Source organism: Triticum dicoccoides, chromosome 1B (assembly GCF_002162155.2).
Source record: "Triticum dicoccoides isolate Atlit2015 ecotype Zavitan chromosome 1B, WEW_v2.0, whole genome shotgun sequence".
Lineage (NCBI taxonomy): Eukaryota > Viridiplantae > Streptophyta > Magnoliopsida > Poales > Poaceae > Triticum > Triticum dicoccoides.
The window spans coordinates 280,962,124-280,973,588 of NC_041381.1; the positions used below are offsets into that span (position 1 = coordinate 280,962,124).

Sequence of the window (11,465 nt, forward strand, 5' to 3'; positions counted from 1 at the left end):
GTTCCGGCGCCACCGGAAGCAAGGGGGAGAGAGGCCCCCTTTTTCTTATTCTTCATTGACCTTCTCCCTAGATGGGAGAATGGTTTCCCCTCTGGTCCTTGGCTCCCATGGCTTGGGAGGGGAGAGAGCCACTCCGAGATTGGATCTATCTCTCTGTTTCTGCGTTCCCAGAGTCTACCCCTTCACCGTTTTTTAAATATCCGGAGATCCGTAACTCCGATGGGGTGAATCTTTCGCCCAGATCTTTCTCATAAAATTAGCTTTCTTGTGCCAAAAGAAGAGCATCAACCGCCTTACGGGTGGCCCACGAGAGTCCAGAGCACCCCCAGGGGGAAGGGCGCGCCCCCCTGTCTTGTGGCCACCCCGGACACCGTTTCGCGTTGATTTTACTTCCCAAAAATCATAAATATTCCAAAAAAAATCTCCGTCCGTTTTTATCCTGTTTGGACTCCATTTGATATTGGGTTTCTGCGAAACAAAAAACATGCAACAGAAAGGAACTAGCAGTGGGCACTGGATCGATATGTTAGTCCCAAAAATAGTATAAAAAGTTGCCAAGAGTATATGAAAGTTGAATAATATTGGCATGGAACAATCAAAAATTATAGATACGATGGAGACGTATCAGTTCGCGAAGTTTTGCATGAGAAAAGAGCTCAAAAGTGAAAGATCCAACCAAGCTTTTAAGCAAAGAGAGAAAGATAAGCAAAGAGCTTATAAGCAAGAACCATAGCATCATACTACATTAAGACTGTCATATCCGATCATATTGGATCATATCACCGAAATACGATACATATAGCATACTTGGGATAGAGGTCGTTGAATTTTTGCCTAGTAGGTTGTGCACAAGCTCCGTATCCGCCTATTGTGCAATCGTGCTAGCGTCTCTCGAGTATTGTGCAACAAGAGCATTTTCGTGTACTCCACATTTTGGCTCATTTTTGGTTTGCACAATCCCATTATTCTATTTGCGTGTGTGTTTCCGTGTCCACTACTTGCTTGGTCTACTTGTTGCATTTGCGAATTTGTGAATCTTTTTCAACTTCTTTGACTCAAACTAACAATTGCATCAAATTTTGTGCCGCCATCCTAACCAAGCTCCACCATAAGCTTTTACTTGTGTAGGTGTGAGAACCGACAAGAATTGGTACCAATTGTGCTATTTCATTGTCCGCATTTGAGTGATCTTGATTCATCGTCAACATCCGTCAAGGTACATTTGGTATAAGTTCTTCTCCTTCTCCCACTCACATTTTTGCTTGGAATGATGGATAGGCCAAGTACTTCTACCAACCCACTCTTTATCGAGCAAGACAACGACATGTCATCATTCGTCACCAAGAGCCACCTCTTTGGTGCACAACGAGCGTTGCATCAAGAGCAACAAGCGATGACCGACGGCATCGACAACCTCGCCACCGACTTGCGACTCTCCGAGCAACGTACAAATGACTACTTCGACAACAAGCTCGACGCTCACAAGCAAGAGAATGATGCAAGAATGGACGAGATTCGCGCCTTGTTGGTGACCGTCCTCCTTCAACTTCTTCGTACTCAAGACGGAGCCGCTCAAGTCGACACTCTGACGACACCTTCTCTGGCTCAAGTACATCGACATCAAACACTCTTCGACGAGCCACGCGTCAAGACCGTCATGCATCTCGCAATCCTCTACACGACAAGCATCCACAAGAGCAAGTCGACGAGCAAGTCCTTCGTCCTCAACCACACCAAGTTGCTTTTGCACAAGCTCAACAACGACAACGTCAACATCGCCAAGAGGAAGAACGAGCGTGTCTACATCAAGAGGAACAAGACATCGAGGTTCAACATCTTCAACAACAACAACGTGAAGCACAAGCTCTTGAGGCGCAACGTGCCCTTCAAGAATCAAGTCAAGCCATTGCCAAGCGCAACCGCGATAGGCGCAATCAAGAGGAAGCACTTCGAGAAGAAATCCAAGAGCGGAACTACCAACCAAGAGTGCAACGTCAAGTTCCACAAGCTCCTCCTCAAGCTCGACAAGCTCCTCCACAAGCTCGACAAGCTCCTCCACAACCTCAAGTTCAACATGAGCAAGAAGATGATGGACTTCCTCCACGCCAAGAGCAACATGAGGATGATTACCCTCCATGTCAAGGGCGTCATCATCACCATCGACCACAACACAATGAAGAGCAACGCTATGGCAAGCTAAAATTCACCATCCCAAGTTCAGTGGAAGCAATGATCCCGAAGAGTACCTCTCATGGGCATTGAAGGTCGACAAAATCTTTTGTTTGCACAACCATGAGGAAGAGAAGAAGATTGCTATGGCATCCCTTGAGTTCCAAGACTATGTGCTCATATGGTGGGAACAAGTCCTTGAGCGCCGAGAAGCAAGAGGTGAACCTCCAATCACCACTTGGGCTCAAATGAAAGATGTCATGCGAGCACATTTTGTGCCCACCTACTACAACCACGATCTCTTCAAGAAGCTCCAACTCCTCAAGCAAGGAACAAAGAGTGTTGAAGAATACTACAAGGAAATGGAGATAGCCATGATACGAGCCAATGCCACGGAAGATGATGAGCAAACTATGGCACGCTTCTTGAATGGCCTCAATCATCCCATCAAGAAGATCGCTGACTTCCAACCCTACTCCAACCTCACTGAGCTCGTGCATCAAGCTACCAAAGCGGAACGTCAAGTGCAAGATGACTTCAAGTACGCCAAGTACTCATCCAAGACCTACGGCTTCTCCAACAACCAAGCTTCAACGACTCCTCCAACTTCTACCTCAACCAAGCCATCTACAAGCAATGATGACAAGTCAAGTTACAAGAAAACTTCAACAAGCTCAAGTCGTCCTCCTCATACTACAAGCAACTTCAAGCCGCATGCTTCATCATCTACTCCGACCGATGAGACCGTCAAGACAAGCTCCTTCAAGTGTTTCACTTGCGGCGGCTGAGGCCACAAGTCCTTCCAATGCACAAACAAGCGAACCATGATCCTCAACAATGACAACACCTATGACTCCATGAGTGAAGAAGAGATGGAAGCCCTTGAGAAAGTGGCCATGCACCAGTGCGTGAACGAGGATGAAGATGATCAAGTCTTTTGTGATGAGGATTCGAGCCCCGCTCTCGTTGTCTCCAAAGTCTTGACTCTTCAACATCAACAAGAAGAAGACCAACGATGCCACATCTTCCACACAAAGGCCGGCATCAATGGAAGGTCCGTCAAGGTCATCATCGATGGAGGTAGTTGTCACAACTTGGCAAGTGAAGAACTATGCTCCAAGCTACAATTGGTCAAGATGAAGCACCCGCACCCCTACAAAGTCCAATGGCTAAGCGATTCCGACACTATACGCCTCGAGCATAAGGTCCAAGTTTGGGAACACTATCTTTAGTGCGTGTGCTACATGTTTGGGAACACTATCTTAGACCTCATGAGTTTGTCATCCATACCGATCATGAAACGCTTAAGTACTTAAAAGGTCAAACTAAGTTGAACAAGCGTCATGCCAAATGGAGTGAATTTATTGAATCTTTTCCCTATGTTATCAAGTACATTAAGGGTAAAGAAAATGTAGTTGCGGATGCGCTTTCACACACATGCACGCTTATCACTAAACTTGAGTTGAATGTTATTGGCTTTGAGCACATAAAAGACTTGTATGCAAACTCATGATGAAGATTATCTGGAAGGACAAGAAGAGTCGGAAGGGAAGAACAACCAAGAGGCAGATTATCAGGACAAACAAGAAGTCCGTGTGGAGGTTCAGGAAGCGAGAAACACTTTCAACAAAGAGCCGGAAGGACGGGGCGAAGAACAACTGGCTGGATTAGACGGACAAAAAGGAAGATTTTGACCAATCTGGCGTCAAAAGGAGCAAAAGTACGTTGTGTGAGATAGAAACTTCCGTCATCGAGAGAATTGAGAAACAACGTCGTACTTAATTTTATGCATCTCTTATTATTTAGGATTTGGATCGACTGTAGTTTGGTATCGATGTAATAATTCTACATTATAGTCATTCTAAAATAAGGAAAAAATAAATGTAGGAAAAATATCTATGGTGTTGCTGACATGAGCAATGACATAGATATTTCTCTACGTGTCTTAGCCGTTTTGGGGAAAAACTAGAGGCCGAAATTTTCATTTCGCGCGCTCTTCGTCCCCTACTCGCGTCGCCGCCGCCCCCTTGACCTCGCCTCCCCCGTGCTGCAGCCGCCAAGTTCGCCTCCTCCCGTGCTGCCCCCCGTCACGCTGCTCACTCCCTGATGCCGCCCCTTTCGCATTGACATCGCCACTTCACGCAACTGCCCCAACCTCCCCCTTGTCAATCCATCCATGCCGTAGTCTAGAACGACACATCCTCGACTATTATGCTAGTGGCATGGTGCATCTAGAAGCATCGTAACGTTGCGATCTTTGACAACACTCAACTCAGATTGGCCCACCTGATTGACACAATCAAGACAAAATCTAGATGGTGGGTTATAATGGGAGCGTAGGTCTCACGGTGTTGCTTCCAGCGTTGGTCGTGGCTAGTTAGAGGCGTCGAGCTGTAACCTTTTGAGTGTTACCTTGAATAGGGATTCTACAAACTCATATTTGTACAAATGTATTAAGATGTAAGGATTTTGCCTTTTCTCCTAAAAAAAGAGTGCTAATTTAGATTCACAAGTAGCTAGGTTAAGACTACCCATACTAAGGAGTAACTTAGACTAGTAACATGCATATGTTACTAGTCTATGTTACTACCTCTATAGTGAGGAGTAACATATGTGTGGTGTCATGTAACACTTTATTTATTAACTTGTAGACTCATCTTGTGTTGGTATGTGTGATGTTACTCATAGTGTGAGTGACTAGCTATGTTACTCAAATCACCTCTCTCCTCATTAAATCATTGCCACATAAGCAAATTTGTTGAGTTGGACCTTATGTTATCGCTGAAGTTACTCCCACTGAGAGCAGTCTAATTTGTTGAAGTTACTGATGCAATTTTTGAAGTCCAAAGGCATGAAGAACAAGTTCCAAACAATATGCGGACATAAGACATATACAATAAAGTTGTTGGATATGGTTTGTTGAATGTTGGACTCTTAAGTACAAGTAGTAGACTATTAGGCAATATTAGTTTACAATATCGAAATGAAGACACATGTATCTATAGTTTGAGGACACAATCTTAACATCGTAAAAGCAAGAGACTGCACTGGTTTGGCATCAACATCATTATCATGTTGCTAGTTAAAAATATATTTTTGCCAAGAACCCCAAGCATTTCATCACATGTACAGTTACAAACTTGCTCCTAATTTTAGCACCCATCAGATGATCAATACAAGAGATGTTTTTTCTTTCTTTTCTATATCAGTGATTTGCTGTAGTGGCAACAAAAAGAATACCAACGAGGTAAGCACAAGAATGTTTGGTCAGTGGGCGCTCCCTTCCAGAGTTAGCCAGATCAGAATCGTAGAATAACGGATGATCTTACACAAGCTTGGGTGTTCCCAACACTGCAATTTATAATCAACGCCACATCAGGGACTAATTGGAAGCAGTGTCGTTGTCTGGCTGTAAATCTCCACACGAGAGGCACTGCTGGAAAAGGCAAGATCAAAGTGTGTCATTTCAACTATGGAACTGAGAAGAGTTGGTTGACTTCTCAACTCAAGACAAAACATGTTCTCTTCATTGAGCTGCAACTCTTCGCAACTCATGTAAATGGCTCATTATGTCTCGTACACACTGAAGCCCATCGCCTTTGAGGGAACTGAGTACCCGCTTGAGAAACTCATGATCATCTTCAAGGGCCCTCAGTCGTGTATCCAAGAGTGAAATTTCATCCTGAAGATTGTTTAGGCCACTCATTTTTTCGTTGTCGAAAGAAGAACATGAACACTCATCCTTGTCCTTCTGCTCAATTGATTGCTGAAAAGAACTTGATTCATCCCCTATATGATCTCCAAGCAATGTCTCTTGAATGTTTGTGGTATCATTAGAAGCAAGCTTGTATGTAGAAATGCGAAGCTTTTCCTCCAATCTGCCCAGTGATTCCAAAATGTATGCCTTTTCTTCTTCGAAACCTGACATGGTGCTCGTCATGAAATCTGATGCATTCAAGACATCAAATGACACATTCTTGTCATATCCGGGTGTATTGTCCACTGTATCATCAAAATTCCCCCCATTAAATTGGTCGTGCTGGAGTAGCCTCCGACAACTGTCTAGTTCGGCATCCATGTCAAGTAATTCTTTCTCCCTCTCTGTAAGCAAGTCGTGTAGATTCTGTATCGCTTCATGGTCATGGTCAGCCTGCTCTTCCATCATCCTAAGATATTGTAGTGCTTCCATCTGCATGGCAGCCTTTTCCTCATGCAATCTGTTGATCATGGCCATGGCTTGGCTAGCTGCAATCGCTGAAGCGCTCCTTTCTTCCTCGAGCTCCTTGTAAAGGACAAGCATTGACTTCTTGTTGATCTCAATCTGCCGCTTCAAACTCTCAAGTGAGATCTCTCCTTCAGCTTCACAAATGCCGAGGTTTGCATCCGACGGTTCCAACATAGAGTAATTTCTCTCGAGGTATGGCCTCCTGCTGGTACCATTGCTTTCATCATTCTGAATCATGGTATCAGTACTAGTTACTCCTTCAGTCAAAGAATAGTCAAGGCCCCTTACAGAGGACATCTGAGTAAGGAGTGCCTTCACTTCTTGTTGAGTTGTAGAATTGTTGTCCCGGGCAGAGATTATCTCTGATGGGCGAGGAGATGGCAGATTGACCCTACTGACGAAAGTGTTCTTAATACTGTTGTTGCGATCGACGAAAATGCGCGAAGGCAGGGCAGACGCACTGGGCGCAGGCTTTGCTGCCAAACCAGCATTTGAAGAAGCACCATTGTCCTTCGTAGATTGTTCATATGCGCCTGGTGAAGCATCTGACTCCCTGACTTCCTCAATACCCACTACAAATGATACATGAAAACAATATGGATGTGCTCAGTAGATTTCCAGAAATGATACATTACAATAGTTTTTTCTAGTGAAGAATTTAGAGATAAAAGAAGTACATCAATCCAGATTCGTAAACCCACCTTTAACTTTTGAATGATCTGTAGAGACCTGTTCAGGTACAACCTTGGGTGGCATGGAAGGATTGATTTTTTCTATCACAGCAACTTGGCTCCTCTGCTTGATTTCGTCTGAACCATGCACATTATGTGAGGGCTCCTTAACATCCGCAGTTTCATAAAGCTTTTGTGCGTTGCACGCCTTCTTGAATGGCTCCAAACAGCAAGAACATAACTGTCTAGACCTCGATCCGGACCAAGAATTAACCTCATCGACAAAGCCTGCCAGGGTGCATGCAGCAAGGCATCTCTTGCAGAGATCAGCAGAATGTGCAAGATTGTTGTGACTCTTGCAGTATGCCAAAGATGATATCTCGGTCCTATGGGCAGCACACACCAAATCAGCGGAGAACCATGCCTTGCCATGGAGGGCTTGGTCCAGTCTTGAGCACATGGTGCATGGCGCCCTTAGCCTGCTGATGTGTGCCAACCTTGTGGCCACATATGATGTTGTAGCAGCCACATGGAGCAATATGATCACGCAGAGCTCACTGATCGCACGGGACAAGGTGTACCAGAACCGCTGCGAGAAGTCTTGAGACCTCACACCAGTTTTCGCAGCCATTGGAGATCAATGTTCATCAAAATTCATATGCAACATTTAGCTTGAGAAAACCTATAGTACGTCTCGGCAACACCAAGGCACCCAAATGACACAACTTGTTGAAAGATGCGGGATTGGGATTGCCAATGCAAGAAAGATGCAACCTTTGTTTCAGAAGGAAGACAAATATCTGATTTTTACATAGAAAAGATGGAAATGTCAGCACAAAAATTCTAAATGTTATAGTGAAACAAAAAAATAAGCATTTTATCTGGCAAAAGGTTGCACAAATATAATTCACAATCAAGAGTCAAGGTTTCTTTTTGTAGTAGAAATGTAAGCATACTTGTTGCGCATAATTATCCACATCCAAAATTTCTTTCAAAACTCAAGTAATTTATTTCAGGAACTTTTCAGATTGGCACAAGAATGTTTAGATTTTTTTTTTCCAGGGGTAGATTCGAGACGGATACCAGCGCGGAAACTTGCCCAGGAAGCTTCAAATTGCCCAAACTGAGACTCTGGAGAAAAACTGATCAAAAGGTGTGCTAGAATCCGCAGCAAAGATTGGAGGGCGAAATATGGTTCTTGGTAGAAAAGAGGGGACAGTGGGGAGCCTTCCTCTCTTTCCCTCTCTCTCTACGTGGGAAGAGAGGAGAGAGAAAGGAGGAAGAAGAATGTCTGCCTTGCAGTCCTCTAAACCCGGCATTTTCCCCTTCTAATGTTTGTGCGTAAAGGTGAGAAATTTAAGCACGTCCCCACGTTTTGGACGTTGCACAAAACAGGAACAAGATCTAAATTAGCTTAGATACTCAAGCAAGCCCTTCACTTTCTATATATAAACACGATGCTTAGTGTACTATCTTCATCACCGTTACTTCTTGACGCTCCCGCTCCCAACCTCTCAACCATTCTGGATTCCTCAACCACCAGTTTCATCCTCGTGTCTCATCTGCTATGTCATGGCTACTCCTCGTATCTGTCATGCTGCCGGCCACGGGTTTTTCTTTCTTGAAATATATTTTTTTTATGTAGAAATCCCAAAAATATGTATAAATTCTCAGTCAAAGTTTTGGACCAATACTTCAATGACGCGTGTGCAGCTTTGTTTTGAGTCCGGTTTGCAAAAGAAAAACTTCGACTGATTATTTTTGTGGCCTCAATCGAATTTGCTTTTGCTAGCCCGCTCAACCCCGGATTTGTCCCGCGCCACCGCTATGCTAACGAGCCGGGTTTCTATGGAAATTAAACTTCCAACACCACGGCCACCCCCTCCCCACAGCGCGGCGTCCCGCATAGTCCAGTACAAATAAAACTAACCCACTGCAACTCAACTAGAACTAGATTCTTCAAGTTTGAATATTGGGCGGGGCGGGGCGGATCGGGCGTCGTGTTGCACCCTACCCATACTCGTTCTCTGTTTTGAGCTGGGTAGCCGAAGCAGTAAAATGCAGGGACAGAAAACAGACACACTGAAACCATCAAAGATTCGAAGTATATATGTATAGCCCCCCATACGGCCATACCCCATGTAAGCAGCCACTCCATGTTACCTTCCATGGTTTGTGAACAAAGGAATCAAAAAACCATTGATTTGTTTTTATGTAAACATAACTTTTCTGGAAAAGAAAACAAGGAAAATATCCTAGAAAAAGATGAGGGGACATTGAAACGATAGATTCAAATAAAAGACTGAAAATGACGGCAGGAAAATAATGTTACTCCTACTAAGATTCAGATTCCACGACAGAAGATTCAGAACAGCAAAAAGGCCATGGAAAAAACATAGGTTCAGTACAATTTGCCTCAGGGAGGGAGTGACATTATGAAAAAAAACTGGATGTTATTACCCCGCACGTTGCCGCGGGACTTCGTTGTAATTTTTCCGAGCAACATCCACATCACAAAGATGATAACAACTGGAATCAATTATATAACGGATTTCACTTACATGCAATCAAATTTGGTCATTTGTGGTATACATATATAATGTATTGTGGAACTTTCGTAGTTGTAGCATTAACAATGGTGTTAGCAATCATGAACTGCAATGTAGTGCCTTAATTATCTATTGGAAAGAAAACAATTTTGAAGCATCCCCGACGCTATGACCTACATCACCCATTAACAGGTCATGAACACACCGCCGTGATGATTTAAAAATGGTAATTACATTTGCTAAATATAAGATGTTAGAAAACAAAACGTGGAATGTGAGTAAAGATAGCAATATGGCCCAAAAGTTGGAATAGTTCTGGCACCTATTGCTTCTGAAATAGTGAAAAGGCAATATAAAAAGGATTAACATCAGGAACTAAATCATTCAGTATAGTAGCCCTTGGTATAGGAATAAATTATAGTGATCCATCACAAAATAAATGATATTAGAGGGTAGCATCAACGCAGTATATTGTCGTGCAAAAGAGAAGATTAATATTACAATACCAAAACATTGCTGCAGAAATTTGTACAGATAAGTGTACCTAAAGTGAAGTTAGAAATTTGTCCCCCGCGACCTCTCGCCACATTAGGTGGCTTGAGGTTGGGGCTCTCGCCTGGACTCTATGGACTGTTAGCAATAAGCTTGTGATTCAGCGTACTCCCCTTCATCGCGCTACTCACGCTCTCTTCAAACTCTCGGGTTTCTTGCAGCTTTGGCGGCCGCTTAGCCGCCCCCCGGACCGTGACGCCATCTCCGCCTTCATCGCCGACCTCCGTTCGATGGCCGTTCGCCTGTCGCCGCCGCCTCCGCCGCCCCCGCCGGATCCAGACTAGACTCCCTGCGTCTGGAGTGTGTTGTTTTCTCTTTTTTCTTTTGGGTTTGTTGAGCTGTGCCCTCAGCAGAACCTGTATACTGTGCCGTGAGACTTGGGTGGGTGTGTGTGGAGCTGCTTCTGTTTGTATGCTCTGTGGCGGTTTGCTTTATTTATAAAGCGGGGCGAAAGCCTTTTTCGGTAAAGTGAAGTTAGAATGCAGTAGAAATTTTCTAAAGAGCACACATGTGTGGCCATGATTGTGACAAGAGACAGAGACTATGCGTGTTTAATAAGTTCAGGCATGCAACAAAGAAATGGTGACTATCAGCAGCATAAGGCATAATAAAGTAGAACAAAGTAACATGAAAAAATATATGAAGGGATCATAAAATATGATTCTTCTTTCAAACCCCAATTAGCTATTTACTCAGTTTTATACTCCCTCCGTCCCAAAATTCTTGTCTTAAATTTGTCTAAATATGGATGTATCAAGTCACGTTTGAGTGTTAGATACATCCGTATCTACACAAATCTAAGACAAGAATTTTGGGACGGAGGGAGTACATGTAACTAAGAAAATAGTAGTAAAAGTGAATGGTAGTAAAATGTCTTCCAGAATGTTGAGTACCTCCTGAGATTTAAGGGTTCAGAGATTGCTCCTTAAAGATGGATCTCTAAATGCCATTTGTTTCAAAATAGTACCTCAACCTGCAAGGAACCAAGAAGGGAATAAAAAAACTGACGGATACGGATAAAGGTTCTTCGTTTGGCAGTTGAGTTAGCGAACATTAGCATTGAGAGGATGTTGTTTGGTTGGTACCAAGAACATGATAATCAAATGAGTTGTCGAGAAATTGAATATATCATACCGCGGAACTGAAGATTTTGTTAGATGTGTATAGTTCATTGTGTACATTCCTATTGTATAAGGGGCTTTTCTGCACTTTACCACACCTGTATATGTACTGGCCTTTGGCCCTCAGTAAAGAGTTAGTTGCTCACTTATCCAACATGGTATCAGTTGCCAGGTTCCT

At 43.6% G+C, this 11,465-nt stretch overlaps 1 protein-coding gene across 1 annotated transcript; it reads right to left on the reverse strand.

Moving 5' to 3' along the window:
• Nucleotides 1-5,146: 5,146 nt before the first annotated feature.
• On the reverse strand, nucleotides 5,147-8,375 carry LOC119331293 (myosin-binding protein 1-like). Its single transcript, XM_037604465.1, has 3 exons — nucleotides 8,149-8,375; nucleotides 7,096-7,865; nucleotides 5,147-6,966 (listed from the first exon to the last, which is right to left on the reverse strand). Exons 2-3 carry the CDS (start codon nucleotides 7,694-7,696, stop codon nucleotides 5,696-5,698), a joined length of 1,872 nt encoding a protein of 623 aa, XP_037460362.1. The 5' UTR covers nucleotides 7,697-7,865; nucleotides 8,149-8,375; the 3' UTR covers nucleotides 5,147-5,695.
• Between the last annotated feature and the right edge of the window lie 3,090 nt (nucleotides 8,376-11,465).

Bases quoted from the DNA above. Each gene is read 5' to 3' on its own strand.
- LOC119331293 (XM_037604465.1), bottom strand. From the start codon at position 7,696: ATGGCTGCGAAAACTGGTGTGAGGTCTCAAGACTTCTCGCAGCGGTTC. The intron at 6,967-7,095 runs GTGGGTTTACGA...TATCATTTGTAG, and splicing joins AGATCATTCAAAAGTTAAAG to TGGGTATTGAGGAAGTCAGG.